This window comes from Anabrus simplex, chromosome 9 (genome assembly GCF_040414725.1).
Source record: "Anabrus simplex isolate iqAnaSimp1 chromosome 9, ASM4041472v1, whole genome shotgun sequence".
Classification (NCBI taxonomy): Eukaryota; Metazoa; Arthropoda; class Insecta; order Orthoptera; family Tettigoniidae; genus Anabrus; species Anabrus simplex.
This window is the reverse complement of record NC_090273.1, coordinates 104,759,126-104,784,938: the sequence shown is the minus strand read 5'-3', so window position 1 is coordinate 104,784,938 and position 25,813 is coordinate 104,759,126. Positions and strand designations below refer to the sequence as shown.

Below are 25,813 nucleotides of genomic sequence, written 5' to 3'. Positions count from 1 at the left end.
TGGAGTGGTGCCCCCACAGATCTTCTCTCCAGGATCTCAAATCTGGGTAAACCTCAAGTGAACTCCACAACTCGTCGCAGAAGACACTCCTGTTATTTTTGATCGGCCGGGTGGCTACACATCTTTACTTTCCACTCGCGCCGAGCCAACAAAGCATATAGGCCGACTCCTCGTTGGATGTCAGCCTCCCTACCACCAACCACCATGACGACCACCACCACGACCATCACCACTACCTTTGCGACCGCTGCTCACACCTTTTCCTCGCTTTCCATCACAACTGTTACGTCGTCCCATTCATCGCCGCTTCTATCCACCTCTCTCCCCGCGCTACCTCCTGTTGATCCACCTCGACTATTACGTATTCCTCCCCGCTACTTCACCCGCCCTTCTACGCTGTCTACATCTGCCTTGCCGACCACGACATCACCACCACCACTGTCCGTCGTAACAGCAGCAGCCGCCGCTCATCAACCTCCAACACCGTCAGACACATCAGCCACAAACGAAGTCTTCAGTTGCGTCGTCCGCGGCGTAAGCCCACTCATCCCGGCAACCGACATTCAAGAACAACTTCGCCTTCAAGCCATACCCGTCAAGAGGGCATTCCGTATCTACAACTCCACCGGTCCGACGTATTTAATCAGACTTCAGCTTTCCAGTGCAGCAGCCGTCGCCCACCTGATCTCCAGCGGAGCACTTCTCTACGGCCGTCGTCATCCCGTCGAACCCTCTCGTTCACCTCCCCGCCCTAGATATCACCACTCCACATCTCGTCGCCATACCCGGCCTGATCATCCTCCCTTCCAACGCTCTATCTATGTCCGTCCAACTCCTTCTTCTGCTAATATCTCCCTCCCACCACCACCGACCCTTGAACATCTCCGACACCTCACAACTGTCCTCTATCACATCGCTTCAACACTTTACCACCTTACACTTCCACGAAACTTCCTTCTCGACACTCCTGTATAAATCTCAATCCGTATAGCCAGTCATCCAAATTTTCACACCGTTTTTCCCTCTTCTTCATTTCAAACATCCCACTGTTCTCTCCACATCTCCCGGCCCGAGAGATCGCGACACGATCTAGGGGGCCCGCCCCGTCCTTCGGGCGGGGAATGAAAGCTCTGCAGCAGCAGCTGGAGTGGTGGGTCGGTGGATGCCGAGTGGGTGTCGGCCCGTAAGTGGCCACGGCTGGTCCATGGTCAAACAGCTCTGCACTCTGACCGGCCAACCGAGCAGAGAAGGGGTGGCTACGGCTCTACCGTGGCTCTACGCCTCTACATTCGGGAGACAGAAGGACTAGACATCACGGCTGGCCCCAACCGTCGGCTGTTCTGAGAATGGTTGTCCGTGGTTTTCCATTCTCCTGCACTAAGACGAATGCCCCCCAACCGCCGGCTGTTCTGAGAATGGTTGTCCGTGGTTTTCCATTCTCCTGCACTAAGACGAATGCCTGGACAGTTCCTAGTACAGGCCACGGCCGCCAGCCCCCTCACCTTCTCCGAGCATCTCCTTCACCGTAACAAATCTTCCGGCCTGCGAGACGGCGTCAACGTCTAAAAGGCCCGCCTCCCCCTTCAGGGGAGGAATGAAAACTAGTAAACCAGTGGTGTCAGGTCAGCGGATGGAATGTTGGCTTCATGCGTAACGGTGACACGGTTGAATTGTTGCTCTACGACTCTGAATTCTGACCGACCAACCGAGCAAAGAAGGCTTCATCTTACCGGTGGCCACGGCTCTACTGTGGCTCTACAACTCTGCGTTCGGGAAACGGAGAAGGACTAGTTCTCACCGTCGGCTGTCCTGAGAATGATTTTCCATTCTCTTGCACTAAGGCGAATCCAGGGACCGTTCGCAGTATAGGTCGCGACCGCCAACCCCTTCACCATCTGCAAACATCACTTTCACTGATACAAATCTCCTTGGCGTCGCGTGAATTGATTTAATCGTTGCCCTTTTCACTTGCCAACGCCCATATCATGTTGAGTACACCGGTTCTCACTTGATCACTGCAGTTAAGACATACTGAGCATGGTCAGTACTTGGATGGTTGACCCTTTTTCACTCTTGAGAGAAGCGTTGTCAAGGCGAAAGGCGGAAGGGAAATTGAATAAAACGTGGAGCAAACTAAAGGAAATGTAAATCTGGGTCCTTAAAAGAGAATGCACTACCTAGTGTGTTAGAAGTAATGTTCCCTAGCTACGAGACTTGACACGCTGATTGATGTAGAAGCTGAGGAGAGAGATGAAACGTAACAGAGAGATCGATTACAGTTATAATTGGATTTTTTACTATTGTTACAAATCCGATTTCCAATTCAGACTTCAGCGCGAACGGAGCTGTGGGTACTGTATACAGGTTGGTCAGAAACAACGTGAACCGAGTATATGAGTGTTAAAGCGTTGGTAATACTGATAGGTAATTTGAAAATAGTTACATCGAAATCTCGCACAGTTGTCATTTTATCAGGTGCTGAAGTTAGCCTATCAGATCGCTTCGCGGGCTTACGAGGCAGTGTTGCTAAGTCTGCTCGTGGCTTGGTTGACCTTGAGAGCAATGCTGAGAAATGAGCAACAAACACTAACACAGCGTGAGTTTCAGCCAATGCCACCATAGCGTGTTCAAGTGCCTCCCCTGGAGAAGTTTATTTCTTATATTGGCGCTATCAAGCCGGGAATAAGCCATGTGCACATTTAACAATACTGCTATCTGAAGTCGCCTGCAATAAGATCTGATTGGCTTACTTTAGCAGCTGATAAAATTACAACGGTGCAAGATATGCATAGTTGGGCCCACGAGAGTTGAAGTCTGACATTTGAGCGGCGAAAGTAGTAACTACGAAGTACGCTGCGTTGTCATAGTTACCTCAGTTTGCGACATATCACTCTTTCATACAGGCTGAGTATTCAATAAACTATGTTGCTCTAATGCAATTCAATAAATTTTGACCCGTTCCTAAGCTCGTGCTAACAAGTCCGGCATTTAAGACAGGACACGTCATTGCCCATAAATATGAGATTTCATATTCACTAAACTGACAATAACCTCAACAAATGGACTTGTTAAATAGAGAATGGAACTTACCACTGATTAACTTACAAAAATTAAACTAACAACGAAAATAATATTCAGAAAACAAACACTGAAATTATTACATAAACCAGCAACAACTAACACACCTAATACAGTGCTATTCCGAATAATATCACAAAAGCGACTTAGAGCAAGCCCACGCACGTGGCGTTAGCATCCTTAAATGTGGCGTCGCTGTTTTCGTTGCCATAGCAACAGACCAATTTCGAGCAGCATTAGTCAACTTTTTCTCGCCGATGGCGCCAAACGTCAGACTTAAACTCCCGTGGGCCCAACCGTAGTTTTTTTTTTTTTTTTTTTTGCAATTACTTATCAGTAATCACGTAGTTCCCGACCACTCTGTATAAAACCAAGTTTATTATGTGGTCAGGCAGTTGTTTCATTCAGTTGAGAGTTATCATTTATGGATGCAGGACTGTAAATGATACTATATCTCTTGTCACCGGAGGAGTTCTTCTTTCCAGAAAGTTCAAGATGTATTTCTTTGACTGGTCTTCCTTTAGTTTCTGGTACAAAGAAATACGTAAATACTATTCCTAGAGTGCAAATTACAGCAAACGAAAAATAACATACATGAAGACCAAGAAGAATAGATAAAGACTTAAAGGACATAGATAGTATAGCTGTAGGTAATAATATTCCAACACACCCGAGTGTTGATGCCACTTTGGTGGCCGCAGGTAAGCACATTTCAGTGAGTATGACAAAGGGTAAAGGGCCAAGTCCTACGGCCATCCCTACCATGTACACTGACAGTGAAGTAACAGGAAGCCAGGAGAAACTGCTGACATCTACTTCTAATTGCTTTAAATAGAAATATATTCCCAGAGCAACCAAACAAGATGCCATACTCCCATTCGATAAGAAGATTAAAAATCTCCGACCTTTATTCTCAACGAGATAAGATGATGCTATAGTTCCTAACAATTGGAGAACTGCAACGATAACAGACGCTGTTATATGTGAGAGATGGCTGCCTGATTCAAGGAATATACTTCCTAAGTAAGTCAGGAAGATGTATATACCAGAAAGCTGACTGTTGATACTCAAGATTACAACAATGAACAAACCACGTCGAGTTCCTCGATCAGTTAACATTTCTTTAAGAGTCATTGACGCATTATCGCTGCTTGTACTAAGGGAATCCTTCAGAAGGGCCATTTCCTCAGAAATATCTGCATTTTTACCTCTCATTGATTGAAGAGACTTGCTGGCTTCTAATGTTTTACCTTTCATGAGCAAATACACAGGTGTCTCTGGCATTCGTAAGAAGCATAAGATGAATAACACGCAAGGTATCAGAGAAGCAATAGCTATACCGTTATATGAGAGAAAGGCAGCAACACCATTCACATACAGATAACCAGTATTAAACATAATGATGAAGAATACGCCAAGAGTGCCCCTTATTTCATCCTGGCTTATTTCCTTGACATACTGGGGACACATAGCCATTCCACAAGCGCAAGCGAATCCAGCGATACTCCGTGCGACGTAAAGCCACGCTGTGGATCTTGTAGCAATGACGATGATCCAGTGAAGTGATAAGGTAATACCCGTGACGTAACCAATTATCTTGCTCCCAAACCTCGCAATGAAGGCGTTTGCAAAGAAAATGCTGATGAGGGCGGTCAGACAGATAAGAGTAGCAACAAGGGCAACTCCTTCGTTGGTCATGGGATGTCCTAGTGGTGAGTCGTCGCCCTGTAATATGGGGATGGCTACCGAAGGCCATCCTATTAGAGCTCCGTTGCAGAATCCAGGAATATTCACTGAAACAGAGGAACAACCATTAATTAGAATATAATTCTTGAACTCTGGTAGCGTCATTACAGAGAGTTAATAATTTTACTCGCTTTTGTGGTGTGCACGAGAATATTTAATGGATGTTAACGAATTTATTCACAAGTCAGGTAGCAGTTCTACAAATAAGGAAAGTAATAATACAAATAATATAAAAGTAATAAGCCGAAAGAATTCAGCCTCAACTGTTTGAAAAGGCTTCATCTAACATCCGACGACAACGTGTTGAATAAAAAATATGTTTTTTTTTAGATCCCCGGATAATAAGAAACAAGTTGAGAGAAGTTGAATTTAATAAGTGGTGTGATCTCCTACAGAAAGGGAAAGAAGTTATCCTTTTTCGTCAACATCCTCCGGCCAACCAGTGGGTTAGTCGCCTTTAAGGACTATCTTGTAGCGAATGGTGTGATGCCTTGAAAATGACAGGCAACGTAGCGGCCGTACGAGGTAGTCCAGGCAAGAACATGGCCACTAAACTTTGTCGGCGCTGCCACAACAAGGTAGAAACACTTGCTAGCCAACGGCCATACCATGTTGAATACACTGGTTCTCGTCCTATCACCGCAGTTAAGTAACATTGGGCATGGTCAGTACTTGGATGGGTGACCGCTAGGGAACACCACGTGACGTTGGCTCAATTTCCTTTTGTCCGGTCCCACGATGCAGGGGGAAACGCGTCCGCCTATCACCCCGCGGCCCCGGGTTCGATTTCCGGCTAGGTCAGGGGTCTTTAATTGTAAATGATCAATATCCCTGGCCTGGGGACTGGGTGTTTGTGTCGTCCTTAACGTTCCTTTCCTCACATTCAACACTGTACACTTCCTCCATTCCAATTACACGCAGATTTTTATCCGTGGTGCAAGTAGGGGCAAATACCATAAAAATAAAAATAAAAACACTTGCTACGTCCTCGGAGAAGATCTACGAAATACTAGTAATAATAAAATACGATCTGCCATTGCTAAAGCATTAACGGACTCAGGCTTTACAGTCTTCAAGGTGATTCACGTTCCTCTGTTATAGGCAGCATCGGTCTAACTGACATGATAGCCTTCAAAGACTACCGAAAAGGCTTTTTTAGTAGATCCGACGATCAGATTCAAAACATCCGAAACACAACCCAATGAGGAGAAAAGAACACAACATATGAACCAACCATCCCATTCTATAAACAAGAATACCGGTTCGATGATATCGAAGTCAACGGATTACTGGTTGGCGCTAGAGGAACAATTTCTCTGCAAGTTCTGCATGTCTTTTAACCTCGATCAGGAATTAATAATACAAGTTGCAGTGACTACCTTGAAATATTCGATCCAAATCCTGAAGATCCATATCTCCGAAACATTTTACTGCAACATCATATGTCGAATGTGCTCACCAATCCTTTCTGTAGGATATCACACCACTTATTAAATTATTTACTAACTCTAGGCTTGTATCGTCCATGACTCTCTGTCCTGGCGCGGTGGGAGAAGGTGCTGTTGTGAAGAAGGCGTCACGTCCTGGCTTTGGCTTGGATCATGGATTCCGGATGAAAGCAATAATTTGAGGGTGATATCACCCTCAAAAGATTTTTTCTTTTTTTCCTCGTTCTCGAATTATCTTGTGCTTTTGTGTGAATAGTTTTGAATATCTTCTAATAAGCCACACATATGGTGGGTATTTTGTAACACATGTTAACATATTACTAAGAGCTTCACCAGAACTGTAAGTCTTCGTAATACGTTTTAATTTTGGATTCTTTTCTTCGTAGACAGTGAATTATGCCTTTAAGGAAACAACTACTTCTCTTGGTATTTCATGTGTTTGGTGTAACTTCTAGAAATTACGTCCTTTTTCCGAACATTTAAATCTTCTTCTTCTCAGAGTTAAAATGCGTCATCGGGTTTCTATTTGTACTTCGAATTTAAATCTCAGAAAAGGTCTTGCGTTATATTTATTGTTACGCTAAACCGTATTCTGCATTACTTAAACAAAACATGTTAAAGGTGGTTTAACAACCATGTCACTTTCCGCAAGTGTTTTAAAATTTTGGCTGGATCCCATTCTTAATACACTGACTGACAGAGCAAATGCAACACCAAGAAGGAGTGGTCAGAACTTTATGCCAATTGCAAGGTAGACTGACGTCACTGAGGTATGCTCATGATGTGAAATGTGCCGCTGTGCTGCGCACGTAGCGAACGATAAATGGGACACGGCGTTGGGGAATGGCCCACTTCGTACCGTGATTTCTCAGCCGACAGTCATTGTAGAACGTGTTGTCGTGTGCCACAGGACACGTGTATAGCTAACAATGCCAGGCCGCCGTCAACGGAGGCATTTCCAGCAGACAGACGACTTTACGAGGGGTATGGTGATCGGGCTGAGAAGGGCAGGTTGGTCGCTTCGTCAAATCGCAGCCGATACCCATAGGGATGTGTCCACGGTGCAGCACCTGTGGCGAAGATGGTTGGCGCAGGGACATGTGGCACGTGCGAGGGGTCCAGGCGCAGCCCGAGTGACGTCAGCACGCGAGGATCGGCGCATCCGCCGCCAAGCGGTGGCAGCCCCGCACGCCACGTCAACCGCCATTCTTCAGCATGTGCAAGACACCCTGGCTGTTCCAATATCGACCAGAACAATTTCCCGTCGATTGGTTGAAGGAGGCCTGCACTCCCGGCGTCCGCTCAGAAGACTACCATTGACTCCACAGCATAGACGTGAACGCCTGGCATGGTGCCGGGCTAGAGCGACTTGGATGAGGGAATGGCGGAACGTCGTGTTCTCCGATGAGTCACGCTTCTGTTCTGTTAGTGATAGTCACCGCAGACGAGTGTGGCGTCGGCGTGGAGAAAGGTCAAATCCGGCAGTAACTGTGGAGCACCCTACCGCTAGACAACGCGGCATCATGGTTTGGGGCGCTATTGCGTATGATTCCACGTCACCTCTAGTGCGTATTCAAGGCACGTTAAATGCCCACCGCTACGTGCAGCATGTGCTGCGGCCGGTGGCACTCCCGTATCTTCAGGAGCTGCCCAATGCTCTGTTTCAGCAGGTTAATGCCCGCCCATACACTGCTCGCATCTCCCAACAGGCTCTACGAGGTGTACAGATGCTTCCGTGGCCAGCGTACTCTCCGGATCTCTCACCAATCGAACACGTGTGGGATCTCATTGGACGCCGTTTGCAAACTCTGCCCCAGCCTCGTACGGACGACCAACTGTGGCAAATGGTTGACAGAGAATGGAGAACCATCCCTCAGGACACCATCCGCACTCTTATTGACTCTGTACCTCGACGTGTTTCTGCGTGCATCGCCGCTCGCGGTGGTCCTACATCCTACTGAGTCGATGCCGTGCGCATTGTGTAACCTGCATATCGGTTTGAAATAAACATCAATTATTCGTCCGTGCCGTCTCTGTTTTTCCCCCAACTTTCATCCCTTTCGAACCACTCCTCCTTGGTGTTGCATTTGCTCTGTCAGTCAGTGTATAAACTTTCTGTTCCCCTTCTAATTTTAATTTAACCTGCAATTCTTGAGTTATGGGATCTACTAGCTTCTCTGTTCTTTTCACGTATTCTCCTATTGTTGTGTTTTGTTTCGGGATTGGTCGTTACCTTTTTATTTTAGCTTGTGTACGTTACCATGGCGATGGTGGTATTGATGACTATTGTTGATTGTTGATTGACCTGGTTGGTGTAATTGATTTTTTGTAAAGGATTTGGATTTTGGTGGAGTATTCTCACGTTAATTTCCCCCTTTAAGTTATTTTTGGTGCATTTTATTTTCTCATTCGTGTTACTTTTCTCCTTCCTTTACGTGGTTTTGGTATCCGATGTTAATTCCGTCTTGTGGGTTTTTATGTTTTCCTTGCGGAAGCTCCCTGGAAGGAACCCAATGCTAATGAAGTGTAGCAAAATTGAAAGAAGAAATCTTATCTCTTGCGGGGGTAATTCATTGAACAAGATAAAGGATGCAGTTGTTGAGGTTTTAATAATGTATTCCTAACTTGGTGTTGTTGTAATGATTTTTATCTTTTCTTTTCTTTTATTTAGATCGGCCGGTCGCGATTAAAATTAATTTAATTTTGCTAACCTCTTAATTTAACTCTGACTTAAATTTTTTTTATTTATTACTCATACGAGGACATTCTATTTTGTAGTCTTAATTTAATCCTGACTTCAGAATTAAAATTATTTACCTTTCCTTAAAAGGGTGTGTTTTTTCTTTTGGTAACTCTTTTCAATAATCATACCGTACCAGGATATACGTAGATTGACGGGTAATTAGTGATACCCTGATCTGCTTAAGGTAAGTCTCGTGTCTGTCTTCTTTTTTAATGTTGTGTTTTAGGGGGTATTTTTGGCTCCATAGGGTGTGTAACTTGTGCTGGCTCATTGACGGTATTGTATTTCTTTCCTTCTTTTTTATATTAACATTCGGTAGACAGAAGATTTGGAACAAATTACAGTTAAATAGAAATGAGCTCGTCAGCTCTGATAACAACAGCGGACTGTAAGTCGAAAAATCAGGTACAAGAACTATAGATAATTATCCACACGATAATCCTGCCTCTCAGAGGCCTAAGTTTCTTACAAAGTAATGCCTGACAAACTTTACAGTCACTTCTGCTCAACAGTTCGTTACACACTGGTCTATAAAAAATTACAATTTAAACAGGGGCAATGATTGCCCATTCCAAATGGTCTTAATGAAAGGAAGGGTTTAACATAATCCGCCATGAACAAAAGGCTAGGAGGCGGAACACTTGCACTCCTTTAGAAAAAGTCTTAAACCACTAACGTAAGTGGGCTTATGGCCTGAAGTTGCCTACTCTACAGAGGGGTGACTAAACGAGAAATATTAAAATGCCAAAATTGTGTTAAGAATTTGAGATTCAGAAAGTTTTTGACACCCCATACCAAGTTGAATGGGAATCAACAGAGGGTGACCACTCTTTGTTCCCTTACTTTACATGTTTCCCCGCAGGTATTGTTAGAACAGAGTCCTCAGACTTGCAGAAAATCTACATTTAAACCATAAGTAAGGACTTACCATAAAGTAAAAGAAGTGTTGAAACTTTCCCCAACTATCTGCCTGAGCTATCACATATTAAGAAAATTCCGTCATTAACTTGCTTGCTGGGCCTTCCTAACGACGATCTACGGCCCCTGCCTCCTCAATACACGCCGCACGCGATCTATTGGAGCGATGATGATGACCATACGACCTTAAAGCGCCCAGCTTTTATAGCATCTCCGCGGGGAAGTTTTCAGAACTCTTTACGAATAGGGTGGATGCCTGTACATATATATTTCAATATTTCCTGATTGGTTAATAACTAAGGAAGAAGGAAGGAGTAGGACTGCTGACATTGATACGTGAAAATAAAAAGAAACTATCTACCAAAACTTAAGTTTTGCCACTCATCGCAATACAAATTTCTTAATAAATTAGTTAGAGTTCGATCCAATAGAAGGAGAAACAGAAACAATGATAGAGACATCTAGCGGTAGAAAATCCAAATATCTTGTATTACAGTAGTTCAAGTTCCATAACACAGATGGCCTTATAGAAGGCGCGCAGTTTAACAGGACGGAGAAAGTGTACACCTGGTACAGTTATAATTCTCTTAACATAGGTAGTCACTGGTCAAATACGTAAGAAGTGGAAGTTAACATTAGTGTATTTATGAAATTCCACCTGTGGTTCAGAAAGGGAAGACTCATTTCATTTTTATATATCAACATTATTGAAATGTACAGGGTTATTCACTGCCTCAAATATATTCTGATCCGTTAAGGATATATATATTTTAATTTAACATTCTTAAATTGTATTAAGGGGCTCATAAAATAATGTCCAATTTGTCTCCATTACATACGAAATTACCGAAAAAATCGGTAGAAATTTTGGTTTTCAAAATGTGAATATATTAATTTTACCCCATAGAACAAGTAAGAATCGAGCAAAAAGTTCAACGATGTGCTTATTTTGCAAATCTTATGAGTACTTTATGAGATATTAAAGGGGTTCATACGCTAAGGCATTAGACAGAAAATGATGCGCCACTCGCTTTGATGTACAGTAGATGGCTGGATAAACACACGTACTGTACAGACAGGGACATGAACCTAGTACTAGGGATCAAGTGAACGTTCATTTCTTTGTTTGGGAGCGAGTTCACTGGAACTCGAAGCGTGGTACGCCAAGCGCGATGCTAGGGGGTATTCCCCCAAGCAGAGCTAGGGAACCCCTGGATGTAAAGAACGGAGGGGTTACTCCGCCCACAAGTCGTTTGTAAGTGGGAGAAGTAAACTTTTTAACATCATAATCTCGGAACCATCTTTAAAACAGCTTGGCCAACTTCGTTTTCTATATCAAAGGAATTAACGATTTTATTAATACTGCACGTACAAGGATCCAAATGAGCTGTTCGTCATCCGTGAATGTATGTAGGGTATGTGGCGTCCTTTATGGCGATAATGTTCTGTTAAAAGAAGGAATATATGATTATACACTGTCTGACAGAGCAAATGCAACACCAAGAAGGAGTGGTCAGAACTTTATGCCAACTGCAGGGCAGACTGACGTCACTGAGGTATGCTCATGATGTGAAATGCGCCGCTGTGCTGCGCACGTAGCGAACGATAAATGGGACACGGCGTTGGCGAATGGCCCACTTCGTATCGTGATTTCTCAGCCGACAGTCATTGTAGAACGTGTTGTCGTGTGCCACAGGACACGTGTATAGCTAACAATGCCAGGCCGCCGTCAACGGAGGCATTTCCAGCAGACAGACGACTTTACGAGGGGTATGGTGATCGGGCTGAGAAGGGCAGGTTGGTCGCTTCGTCAAATCGCAGCCGATACCCATAGGGATGTGTCCACGGTGCAGCGCCTGTGGCGAAGATGGTTGGCGCAGGGACATGTGGCACGTGCGAGGGGTCCAGGCGCAGCCCGAGTGACGTCAGCACGCGAGGATCGGCGCATCGGCCACCAAGCGGTGGCAGCCCCGCACGCCACGTCAACCGCCATTCTTCAGCATGTGCAAGACACCCTGGCTGTTCCAATATCGACCAGAACAATTTCCCGTCGATTGGCTGAAGGAGGCCTGCACTCCCGGCGTCCACTCAGAAGACTACCATTGACTCCACAGCATAGACGTGCACGCCTGGCATGGTGCCGGGCTAGAGCGACTTGGATGAGGGAATGGCGGAACGTCGTGTTCTCCGATGAGTCACGCTTCTGTTCTGTCAGTGATAGTCACCGCAGACGAGTGTAGCGTCGGCGTGGAGAAAGGTCAAATCCGGCAGTAACTGTGGAGCGCCCTACCGCTAGACAACGCGGCATCATGGTTTGGGGCGCTATTGCGTATGATTCCACGTCACCTCTAGTGCGTATTCAAGGCACGTTAAATGCCCACCGCTACGTGCAGCATGTGCTGCGGCCGGTGGCACTCCCGTACCTTCAGGGGCTGCCCAATGCTCTGTTTCAGCAGGATAATGCCCGCCCACACACTGCTCGCATCTCCCAACAGGCTCTACGAGGTGTACAGATGCTTCCGTGGCCAGCGTACTCTCCGGATCTCTCACCAATCGAACACGTGTGGGATCTCATTGGACGCCGTTTGCAAACTCTGCCCCAGCCTCGTACGGACGACTAACTGTGGCAAATGGTTGACAGAGAATGGAGAACCATCCCTCAGGACACCATCCGCACTCTTATTGACTCTGTACCTCGAAGTGTTTCTGCGTGCATCGCCGCTCGCGGTGGTCCTACATCCTACTGAGTCGATGCCGTGCGCATTGTGTAACCTGCATATCGGTTTGAAATAAACATCAATTATTCATCCGTGCCGTCTCTGTTTTTTTCCCAACTTTCATCCCTTTCGAACCACTCCTCCTTGGTGTTGCATTGTCACTGTCAGTCAGTGTATAACAGTGGAAACTTACAGAGACCATGTGTTAAATTCCTGACACACACTTCACAGGGGCAGTCCCTTGAGTGACCTGGAAATTGAGGACAGTTATTTATTCATTACTGTGGATTCTGCTATCAGACTTCGTCCGGGCGAGTCCTAACCATATTATAAGATTACTGGTCACTTGCTTATCGCACTTTTGTGCCTGTAATACATCGAGGATAGGGTGTGTTGGAACTTTGAGAGGGGAGAAACTACCCGGCTGATGTGAGAAGCGTCGCCGCAGGACAGTCTCTGATTTTATCACGTGAGAAACAGTTGCGTGAGCGTCTCGAGCAACAGTTTCCTTTGTATGTGAATTTTTATTTTTAAAGAATAGTGGTAATATCCTAAACAATTGGTGTATGAAAAGAAGTAATATCGGTGATATATTAGAGTGCGCGTTCGGGTTATTTGGCTGTAATTTAGAGCACGAACCTGAACTGATATTATTATTATTATTATTATTATTATTATTATTATTATTATTATTATTATTATAACCGAGAAAAACAAAGGAGGGTCTAGTGGAACCCGCGTAGTAATTAATATCGTGAGCAGAGACACAGGGCTTGACACTAAGACGTCACTACTAAACTAAACGTGGGTGTTCGAGTAATAACCCTGCGTTAGTATTTCTGATCCCGGGACCTTGGATCATAAATTGGGCCGTTAAAGTCCGCGTTTGAAGCAGACGTACGTAACGGGCCTAACTGTGTGTGTTGTGTGCCGTAGTTACTGAGGAGAATCCAGTGCCAAGTATAATGCAGTTTCATCCTAGGGGTTCCAGTTTGGACCTGGTCATCGCAGCAGTCTACGTGGAGACTATGAAGGAATAAATCAACCGAAGGACGTCCTGTAATTATCCGAGGTGTCCTGAGAATAAGGCTGGGTACATCCATTTTACTAGCATATCGCAATATCCATTTAAAGTTCATTAATTTCTAAATAAAAATTGATAGTATTTCTTTCCTTTAAAATGCAAATGTGCTAATTTAGGGCACTATTTTCAAGCCGTATTTTGACTCGTGGCATTCTGATCGTGATTTTTGTTCTGATATGAAAGTGTATATTATTATTCCGTAGGCTAACAAGTTAGATTTAGGTTAGGATTCACTCAGACTTGTGTGTAACTTATGTAAATATACCCCAGTGTTGATAGTTTGAGTAATTTTATTTGTTTATTATTGCGTACATGCGAGATCATGATAAAGACATTATATGACGGTTGTACTTAGTGTCGTCCTCAACACATATTTAAACAACCCTCAACATTTTAGCTGCGAAATTTGTAATTATTCACGTATATTCAATATGATTATTACTACATCAGCTTCCACAATCATCAGGATTATAATAAACCCTTTGATTTTAAAATTTTAAATATTGTTCTCATTCATTTTTAGTTATATGACACCCGTATTCTCCTACCCTTTATACCGCTAAGTCATTTTTATATATTTATTCTGCCCACTTGATTTTATAACCCAGTTAACGACCCTGTAGATTTATCGCCGGAGACCCAATGGGTTTGGGGGTGGGTGCAATACCTCAACCAAGTGGTTCAAAAGGGGGAGAAGGAAACAATGCTCATAAAAAAAATTACGTGAACCATATCGTCTAAACAGCTGTGTTTTCAAGCATACCATCATACCAGTGCAATTTATTTTCAACTCGACATCAATACATCAGTCTAACATGCTGGCTTTAAGGAGGACCAAAGAGCCTAACGATAACGTTCTCCGTTATTTTTTCCATCAATTTTTTTCAGTGACCATGTCAATCATTGGATTTTGAAGATGTTGATTTCTTTACATGTACTGTGTACTCGTGAGGAGGACAATAAAACACTTTATGTATTACAGCTTCACTCTGTTATCTCGTCTCTTTCCTATTCAACATCAAGGAAATCCAAGTTTTGTAACTCCGAAATGCTGTATATCGTACTGTTATTTCTCGGGGCACGCTTGAGATGAGGGCGAGGTGTATGTGTTTAACAAGGCGTGAGTCACGCAGTATCACAGCGAGTGGCACATCGCTTTCTGTCTAAGGCCTATACACATGAAACTCTTCAATATCTCCAAGCGTTTGCGTCAGATTTGCAAAATAAGTACACCACTAAACTTGTCAATCGATTCTTAGGTCTTGTATTGGGAGAAATTGTTATAGTCCTACTAAAATATATTAAATAAACGAAGCTGCTATCATTATCTCGATAAATTCGTATGTGTTGGAGACAAAATGGACAGTGATTTATGAGCCCCTTCATATACTCGTAATTAAAAAATTTCGAAACTGAATGTATATATTTTAAACGGATCAGAAGATATTTGAAGTGAACGACTTAGCTGAATAACACTGTATATGTCCAACCCTTGTCCCGTTTCTCTAACGGGTCGGGTATGAAATGTTTGCGACCGGATTCCCTTCCTGACGTCAACCTCATCAGAGAAGTTAATGAGCTAAATGAAGGACATGATGTATGATAGCAGGAAGGGAGAGGGTGAAACCCAGTTCCGACACGTAGCCTACTCCCGTCGAATAGCATCAAGGGTTCTGCTCATCGCTTAACGTCTCCATCCGACAGAAAAATCACCGTCAACAGCGTCATATGACCTCACTCTGTATGAACACTGCAGAGAGATTTGGAAACAAATCCAGAATTTTGGCACGCAATCTAGAGATTGGAAACTGTATACCACCACCTTTTTTACCCTGCCGGGCAGTATCCTGATGGATAATAATTGTTTCGATCATCGCGATTCGAACTAGCTAACCACAGTGTCAGACCAAATAGACTTGATGCCTTAACGATCATGGCTACCAGACGGGCTTATTTATTGACATATAATATTAGTGAACATAAGGAAACCTACCATTACCTGATACAATATTCTACAGAGTAAGTAAAAGCTATTGGATTTGCTGAGAGTTACCGACTTGTGTTCCGGATGCGCTGTTCGTTCTCTGCGAGGGCGGGTTGATGCAGGTAGGCTATCAATGTTAACATAGGTAATTTGAACATTTCATGTCAGAAAGAGTTTCATGTGCTAGGCTGGTATGTTCGGTTCCTGTCTTTTTACTATGACTAATGTACCATGTAGAGTTGCAGAAAGTGACTTCTAGCATGGAAATAAAGCGTTTCCGAACCCGTCTCCATACAACATATTTACTTCTTCTACGTGCGAGGAATGTGACCTGGATGCCAATCAGTCACTACTGATCTGCATTTAGGGCAGTCGCCCAGGTGGCAGATTCCCTATCTGTTGTTTTCCTAGCCTTTTCTTAAATGATTGTAAAGAAATTGGAAATTTATTGAACATCTCCCTTGGTAAGTTATTCCAATCCTTAACTCCCATTCCTATAAACGAATATTTGCCCCAATTTGTCCTCTTGAATTCCAACTTTATCTTCATACTAGTTGATGTACCCGTGCTTCGCTACGGGATTCTCAGAAAGACTGACTTTGTGGTTTTCCTAACCTGAAATCAACATAGGTCATTACAAAAACGTAAGTATGAATGTAGCGATTAAAAGCAATGCTATCATATAAAATACTCGATCAAATGGAAAGCCGCACGTTTTATCACTTTTAACGAACAGTGCTGCGGTTAGATTGCGGTGCCAATCTAATAGTCCAAAGTTCCAGAGCTGGGATGACCAGGCCGCAGATTGCCATGAACACTAATCTGCCATTATTCCACTAAATATGCACACTGTTCATTCCAATCAGTGCCTCAGAGTAGGGATTGAATAGCCCGAATGCTACGATGATCCAGTGTGTTACGTACCAGTAGTATCAGAAAATTTATAAACCAGGGGAATGGCATGCTAAAGAAGAACGTTATCTAACTGCCCAGCTACTTCCCTTCAATATTCAGACAGGCTGTTACACACTGTACGACTGGGCGAGTTGACCGTGTGGTTAGCGGTGCGCTGCTGTGAGCTTGCATCCGAGAGATAATGGATTCGAACCCCATTGTTGGCAGCGCTGAAGATGGTATTCCGTGGTTTCCCACTTTCACACCAGTCAAATGCTGGGCCTGTACCTTAATTAAGGCCTAAGGTACTCCTAGCCCTTTCCTATCCCATCGTCGCCTTAAAACCTATGTCGGTGCAACGTAAATCAAATAAAAAATACTCTGTACGCAGCAGTAATCCTATCTACCGGAGATGAGGGGCAACAGAAGACACAAAGCAAATCACGCCAAACAATGGTCAATGTAATGTTATTGTTGATCAATGTTATGAGCTTTCTATATTGAAGGCCTTCACATTTAGTTTTCTTTCGACTCTGTGATTTGTAAAATATTTTATACCATAAACTGTAGTTTCTTATTCACCGACTTTACATACCGATTTTCATTAAATACTATTTACCCATTTTCTCGTTACTCGGCGCTGATATATACTTAGTAACAAAAATCCAAATTCATGAATATCTTTGTGATCATAGCCAGTACGGTAACAATGTATAACACATGAATAATAGGAAATTTAATCTATATATATAAAATAAGAGTTTTGTCTGTACATTGCTCAGAATTTGAAAATAATGGTATTTCTGTATCGGTCATGTCCATAGTAACAAGAAAATGCACTTTTTACATTTCCATAATTTCTGTCTGTCTGTCTGTCTGTATGTATGTACACGCATCACGAGAAAACGGTTGAAGAGAATTTAATGAAAATTGGTATGTGAAGTCAGGGTATGAGTCTCTACAATCTAGGCTATAAATCATTTTACTCACGCTGAGTGAAATGGTAGTTTAGGGGAAGGCCTAAAATTGAATTCTCAACTATTTATGTTAACAGTGGTCTAATGAAAATCGGTATGTGAAGATGGGGGATGAGCCTCTATAATTTAGGCTATAAATCATTTTACTCACGCTGAGTGAAATGGTAGTTTAGGGGAAGGCCTAAAATTGAATTCTAAACTATTTATATTATTAGTGGTCGTATTTTAAAGAAAATGGGTATGCAAAGTTGGGAAATAAGTTGCTACAATTTCGGCTATCAATAATTGTATACACGCTGCGAAGAATCGTAGTTTAGGGGAAGGTCTAAAATTTAATTCTCAAATATTGTTGTTATTAGTAGTCCTATCTTGATGAAAATCGGTATGCAAAGTCAGGAAATAAGGCGCTATAGTCTAGGCTGTAAATTATTTTGTTCACGCTAAGTGAAATGGTAGTTTAGGGGAAGGCCTAAAATTTAATTCTCAAATATTTCTTATTAGAGGTGTAATTGATGAATGCTACATAACTAAGGTTATATAGTATTAAATTTCCTATTATTCATGTCTTATACATTGTTGCCGTACTGGCTATGATCACGAAGATATTCATGAATCTGGATTTTTGTTACCAAGTCCCTATCAGCGCCGAGTAACGAGAAAATGGGTAAACAGTATTTAATGAAAATCGGTATGTAAAGTCGGAGAATAAGAAACTACAGTTTACGGTATAAAATATTTTACAAATCACAGAGTCAAAAGAAAACTAAATGTGAAGGCCTACAATATAGAAATCTCATAACATTGCTCAACAATAACAGTACATTGACCAATGTTTGTCGTGATGTGCTTTGTGTCTTCTGTTGCCCCTCATCTCCGGTAGATAGGATTACTGCTGCGTACAGAGTATTTTTTATTTGATTTACGTCGCACCGACATAAGTTTCATGGCGAGGATGGGATAGGAAAGGGCTGGGAGTGCCTTAGGCCTTAATTAAGGTTCAGGCCCAGCATTTGACTGGTGTGAAAGTGGGAAACAATGGAATACCATCTTCAGCGCTGCCGACAGTGGGGTTCGAATCCACTATCTCTCGGATGCAAGCTCACACCTGCGCACCGCTAACCACACGGTCAACTCGCCCAGTCGTACAGAGTGTAACAGCCTGCCTGAATATTGATGGGAAGTAGCTGGGGAGTTAGATAACTTTCTTCTTTAGCATGGCATTCCCCTGGTTTTTAAATTTTCTGATACTACTGGTACGTAACACACTGGATCATCATAGCATTCGGGCTATTCAACCCCTCTTTTGAGGCACTGATTGGAATGAACAGTGTGTATATTTAGCAGAACAATGGAAGATGAGTGTTCATGGCAATCTGCGGCCTGGTCATCCCAGCTCTGGAACTTTGGAGTATTAGATTGGCACCGCAATCTAACCGCAGCACTGTTCGTTAAAAGTAATAAAACATGCGGCTTTCCATTTGATCGAGTAATTTATATGATACCATTGCTTTTAATCGCTACATTCATACTCACGTTTTTGTAATGACCTATGTTGATTTCAGTTAGGAAAACCACAAAGTCAGTCTTTCTGAGAATCCCGTAGCGAAGCACGGGTACATCAGCTAGTACTATATAACCTTAGTTATGTAGCATTCATCGATTACACCTCTAATAAGAAGTATTTGAGAATTACAATTTAGGCCTTTCCCTAAACTACCATTTCACTCAGCGTGAATAAAATAATTTACAGCCTAGACTATAGTGACTTATTTCCTGACTTTGCATACCGATTTTCATCAAGATAGGACTACTAATAACAATATTTGAGAATTGAATTTTACGCCTTCCCCTAAACTACCATTTTTCTCTGCGTGAATACAATTATTGATAGCCTAGATTGTAGCAACTTATTCCCCAACTTTGCATACCCATTTTCTTTAAAATACGACCACTAATAACATAAATAGTTGAGAATTCAATATTAGGCCTTCCCCTAAACTACCATTTCACTCAGCGTGAGTAAAATGATTTATAGCCTAGATTGTAGAGGCTCATCCCCGGACTTCACATACCGATTTTCATTAGACCACTAATAACATAAATAGTTGAGAATTCAATTTTAGGCCTTCCCCTAAACTACCATTTCACTCAGCGTGAGCAAAATAATTTATAGCCTAGATTGTAGAGGCTCATCCCCCGACTTCACATACCGATTTTCATTAAATTCTCTTCAACCGTTTTCTCGTGATGCGTGTACAGACAGACAGACAGACAGACAGACAGACAGACAGACAGACAGACAGACAGACAGACAGACAGACAGACAGACAGACAGACAGACAGACAGACAGACAGACAGACAGACAGGCAGGCAGACAGACAGAAATTACGGAAAAGTAAAAAGTGCATTTTCATGTTACTATGGACATGACCGATACAGAAATACCATTATTTTCAAATTCTGAGCAATGTACAGACAAAACTCTTATTTTATATATATAGATTGCGATCTTTCCTACTTTTACATGCACCACTCAAATTTATTCGTTTGCTAATGTCATTCACGCGATCTCTCCACTGACAGCTCGGAACATACCACTTAGTCAAGCAGCTCGTCTTCTTTCTTCCAATTCTTCCGAGCCCAAACTTTGCAACATTTTTGTAACGCTACTCTTTTGTCGGAAATCACCCAGAACAAAACGAGCTACTTTTCTTTGGATTTTTTCCCGTTCTTGAATCAAGTAATTCTGGTGAGGGTCCTATACACTGGAACCATACTGTAGTTGGGGTCCTACCAGAGACTTACATGCCCTCTCCTTTACATCATTACTACAACCCCTAAATTTGGCCTACCCTATTGTTACATCCTGCAAATGTTAAAATTAAAGAAACAAATTACTCTAGAAACAGAAACGAAACACTTGGCTGTAGAAATGACGCTAAAGAGAACTCTAAGCGATGGAAGAAATCAAAGACCTAGAAAACAAGTAGGAAGATCAAAGCGTCAGCCATAGTCAGGAAAATAGATAGAGAAATGACTTCCTGAATTAGGCTGCGTCATACAGGTGGTCAACCTAACCGCAGTGATTGAGTACAGAAGATCGAAACCTTTGTTCACCGAAGCTTACAGTAAAACCCGAAGAATGGCCCTCAAAGCCTTACATATAGCCAGAACACAGCAGACAAAGAAACGACTAATACACAGGAGCGAAAGAGCATATAAAACTGCAGTTAAGAAAGCCTAAAAACCACACAGGAAGCTAAACAAAGGCGCCTCATTGAAGCCGAACAGGACCCTTACAAACCACTGTCCAAAATAACAAAATTACCGGAGAAACATAGCACTTGAAGTCTATGAGAAACACATGAGGACAGTTATCCAAGAAAGAGTCGTCTGACCAGCTCCAAATGATATTCTGAACCTAGAAAAGTGCACTGTTGAAGAGATAGTGGCAACCATCCAAACTTCAAAACGATAAATATTTCCTCCCAGACAATACTTTAATGAACATCTGAAAGCCACTCTCCCACATTTTACAAAGAATGCCTGCATCAAGCCATTGTATCGGACAGCTGCAAAACATCCACAATAAACAGGTTGTAGCCTATAAGGGGAAAAGGTACACATGACCTCAACCCTAACAGAAGAATCACCCTAGAGTGTATACTCTTCAAGACACTGGCAACCCTAATCCACAAACGGTTTTCCAATATGGAAGAAAACAATCTACTAGAGACACTGCTCGTATTCAGAACGGGAAGGTCGACGAATCAAGCAGTCCAATGCTTTATAAACGACACAGAAGATTCTCTTGCTCTATCAGGTGGGAAATAACATGTCATATTTACCAAAGGCACTCGACACTGTCAAAAGGACCATCTTACTGACGAAATTACAGGACGTTACATGGTCAAAACGTTATCTGCTCCCACTCACAAGAATCATACTATCAAACAACTGGGTGATCCTCTCAGCCAACTGCACACATCGCACATGCAATAGAATCACAAAAAGTCAAACAACGAAGCTGAGGATATGGTACTGACTTTACTTTCGCAGACCGACTTGCAAACCACCTTTGACAGAGTGACAGATTGGGGAGAAAAGGACGAATTGCAGCTAAATGAAGAGAAGACCATATCAATGGCCTTAAGAAAGGGGTGGGGGTGAAGGTGGAAAGTGGGACGTTCCACATCGGAGACAGACAACTAATATCAGTGACCAATTTTTACAAGTTTCCATGAACCAGGCTGCAAGAGACCAGAATATGCCTATACTTTGTACCAAGTGTGGCAACCCCTGTGAAAGATATCACATACTGAATTGCAACAGTCTGCGTACGGAATCTCTTAAGGAGTTTTGTACTGTAGAATGAAATGCTTAGCAATTTTCCTGCAATGAAAACTTTATTACGAAGACCATCCAAAAATTAAGTTTCTCAGTTAAAAAAGGACAACATGGTTACATACATCTCTTTTTATTTTGGCAACCGATACAGAAATGTTGGAGCTATCTTTCGCTATAATCACCACCAGATTTGAAGAACTTGTCGTATCGTGGGATCAACTTTTGTATGCCGGTGTCGTAGAAGTCTGTCACCTGGGAATGGAACCAGCGTGTGACATTCGTCTTCAACTCTTCGTCCGTGTGAAAATGCTGACAGGAGCACAGGAATTTCTTGAAGTGCAATAAAAGATTAAAATCACTGTGAGTAAGGTCAGGACTGTACGGTGGAAGATCAAACACCTTCCAGCCGAACTCCTGCAGAACAGCTGCTGAGAGCCGAGCCGTATGTGGTCGAGCATTGCCATGGATCAGCACAACACCTGCACTGAGCATTCCACACCTCTTGTTTTGAATGGCTCATCGCAATTTAGGTATAAACTTTATCAGAGACCGAACCTCGCAGGCGACGGGAGAAAAAATACGAGCTGCCATTTCGAGCCACTGCGCTACTGACAACAGGCGGACTTGTCTGGCCGGTATATGATTGCTACGCAATAATAATAATAATAATAATAATAATAATAATAATAATAATAATAATAATAATAATAATAATAATAATAGAAAGGAAAGAATAACGGCCGAGAAGATTCGGCGTGCTGACCACACGACACCTTGTAATCTGCAGGCCTTCGGACTGAGCAGTAGTCGTTTGGTAGGCCAGGGCCCTTCAGGGCTGTAGTTCCATGGGGTTAGGTTAGGAGTTCTTTTATGTGCCAGTAAATCTGCCGACACGAGGCTGACGTATTTGAGCACCTTCAGATACCACTGGACTGAGCCAGAATCGAACCTGCCAAGTTGGGGGCTCAGAAAGGCAGCGCCTCGACCGTCTGAGCCACTCAGCTCGGCTGTTACGTCATAGATTTTTCCCGGATATATAGGCTACGTTTACTTTACAAGGAAAGAAATAAGGAGACTTAATATCTGGACGGCCTCCGTAAATGAGCTTCTTAGAAGTGTCGTAATTTGAAGTAAAAAGAAAAGTTATCTATGGATTATTATTGAACAGAGATATTTACTTACGTATTGTGTCGAAAAAAAACATCGTATCTTTTATCGCTCTAATTTATTTCATGACTACCCAATAAATGCATGCACGCACACACAAAACCATGAATGACCACACGCATTCACACCACTCACACTCACAATAGCCGGATTAAAACAGAGGAAGAAGGCTTCATGCCATAATAGTTTGTTCATGTTACGTGATGTGATAACAAAATGTATAACAAGACGGGAAATACGAGTGACCGCTAATCCTACAAGAGCGAGTGAAACGGATCCGAAAAAGAAAAAGACTATAAATGTAAATAAATTACAGTTAAATGCTATATGCGTCTCAATCGTATATATATTACAGTATTACTATTTTACACTGTCGCAGCTTGCATTCGGAAGATAGTAGGTTCGAACCCTATTGTTGGCAGCCCTGAAGATGGCTTTCCGTGGTTTCCTTTTTTAATTAAGGCCACGGCACCTTCCTCCCCAGTCCTAGCCCTTCCCTATCCCATCGTCGCCATAAAACTTGTCTACGCCGATGTGACTTAAAAAGAAGCCCTAAAAATTATGTTCTACACCTTTCAAGAGTCCACTCCCTATCAAATACTTTTTTTTTTTGAACTGTTACTGTTCGCTTATAACGTCCAGTTGTCGCTGTAATAAGCACACATATGATCTTAACAAATTTATTTACGAACACTGCTGTATACCTTGGACGCCGACCCCGCGGTGTAGGTGTAGCATGCCGGCCTTTTATCTGGAGGCCTCGGGTTCGATTCCCGGCGAGGTCAGGAATTTTTACCTGGATCTGAGGGCTCTTCGAGGTCCATTCAGCGTACGTTATAAAATTGAGGAGCTGTCCTATGGTGAGATGGCGGCCACGGTCTAAAAATCCATGAATAACAGTTGAGACGATTCGTCGTGGTGACCACACGACACCTCATAATCTGCAGGCCTTCGGGATGAACAGCGGTCGCTTGGTAGGTCATTGCCCTTCTGGGCTCCTGTTCCGTGGGGTTCAGTTTTGATTTTTCTTGGCTGTATAACATGAATATGTGAAGACTGAGTAAATTTTATTTGGAATAACCGTGATGAATGGGATAAAGCCTATACAATTAATAAACTGGTAAGTAAATCAAACTCATGTGAACTGAACAGGTACATTACGGTTGAAAAAACTGAGATAAATGGGCCCAGTTATTTGAAACACGTGTAAAATTAAATTCTGGTCAAGAAAACCAATCAATATAGCTGAGTAGGCTGACACGCTGACCACGTGACATTACTGTTAATGCAGGCAATTTGACTGAGGAGCATTCCTTTTGACAGACTAAACTCCTAATTAATGGTATGTACCAGAGGTTTTCTTTGTAAATTTACATACTGATAAATACATTCTTATTGAAATTAAATCAATATTATAATTTATTATTAAGAGAGTATCTTACCAATAATCGCTGCTATATACTGCGGAACTTTGCTTCCCTTTGAGTAATTTTTCGGTCTATTTGTACTGTTCTTCTCCTTTTCTGAACCCATCGCTGCTTTGTCTCCAGAGTGTTGCTGATGTCTGCGGTCTGAAGACGTTCCGAGCAGGCTGGATTCTTGGAGATATATGGATCTTAGAGCCACATGACACATGAACAATGCAAATTATTTAACATACGTCGTCACTTTTAAGGTCATACTTGTGTGAACACTGAAGGTCAAATATGAGGCTCATACAGTCCATAAGCTGTAAATTGTCATGCAGCTCTAAATTTAACATTTATCATGTGATTCCTAAGCTTATTCTTTGTTTAATATTTACTTTAGATATTGCTTTATTCTGAAAGTCCCATGATATTTGATGCACTCCCCGATGGGTGAGGGTGGTAGAGAACTTCCACGGTATCTGCCACCTGCCACACAACTAAAAGGGTCATCTTTGTTCCCAGGAATGAACATGGTACTCGTTTTAGATGCAGGCTAAGGGAACCTGAGGGCAATGTGCCACTCCAGAAGCGGAAATGTCTTTTCTTAAGTTTATCACTTTCTGACCCGAAATCGAACCCACTTTCTTCTGGGTGAAACAAACTCACCTTTAGCGCTACGGTTAAGAAGCCCCTTAAAACAGTTAATACCACCTTAATACCACCGCCGACACCACGACCACTACCCCACCACTACCACCACAACCAAGTTTTCTGTACCGAGCAAGTTAGTTAAGTGGTACGGGTTCGAATCGTGAAGATGGGTTTCCTAAAACTACTCTTTCCAAATAATAAACTCTTCAAAACAAAACATTACGCATAACAAGTGCCCTGCTACAGAAATCTAATAAAAAACATACGTATCGAATTTCGTATTCCGCTTATTAAATCTCAGTTAAATAAAATAATGAAGATGATCAAATCTAGAATCCTCCTTAGTCAGTCTACCGAACCTGGCATCCTACTCTTAACACGGGTCGTAAGGACCAGGAAGTCGAACAGTCGTTTCAAACAGTGCGGCTCTTGGCTAACTTACGACCAGTTTTAACTGGTACCTCCACAACTTTTCTGCCTATTCCAAATTTAAAACATATTTTTAAATTAATTGACTTTCTTTCTTTCTTTCTTTCTTTCTTTCTTTCTTTCTTTCTTTCTTAATCTGTTTATCCTCCAGAGTTGGATTTTCCCTCGGACTCAGCGAGGGATCCCACACTTCTACCACCTCAAGGCCAGTATCCTGGAG

At 42.6% G+C, this 25,813-nt stretch overlaps 1 protein-coding gene and 1 pseudogene across 2 annotated transcripts; one reads left to right on the top strand and one right to left on the bottom strand.

The window, feature by feature from the left end:
• Window positions 1-1,149: 1,149 nt before the first annotated feature.
• On the bottom strand, window positions 1,150-24,678 carry LOC136881253 (facilitated trehalose transporter Tret1). Of its 2 annotated transcripts, XM_067154013.2 has the most exons (3): window positions 24,547-24,628; window positions 23,901-23,983; window positions 1,150-4,871 (listed from the first exon to the last, which is right to left on the bottom strand). In XM_067154013.2, exons 2-3 carry the CDS (start codon window positions 23,926-23,928, stop codon window positions 3,466-3,468), a joined length of 1,434 nt encoding a protein of 477 aa, XP_067010114.2. In that variant the 5' UTR covers window positions 23,929-23,983; window positions 24,547-24,628; the 3' UTR covers window positions 1,150-3,465. The 2 variants fall into 2 exon arrangements, with proteins under 2 accessions (XP_067010114.2, XP_067010113.2); XM_067154012.2 differs by lacking the exon at window positions 23,901-23,983 and having other exon boundaries at window positions 24,547-24,678.
• Window positions 5,419-5,537, top strand: LOC136881345 (5S ribosomal RNA; annotated as a pseudogene).
• Window positions 24,679-25,813: the final 1,135 nt, after the last annotated feature.

Coding starts and splice junctions, on each gene's coding strand:
- LOC136881253 (XM_067154012.2), bottom strand. CDS start 24,637: ATGGGTTCAGAAAAGGAGAAGAACAGTACAAATAGACCGAAAAATTAC. Junction 4,872..24,546: donor GTATATAGCAGCGATTATTG/GTAAGATACTCT, acceptor CCTCTGTTTCAG/TGAATATTCCTGGATTCTGC.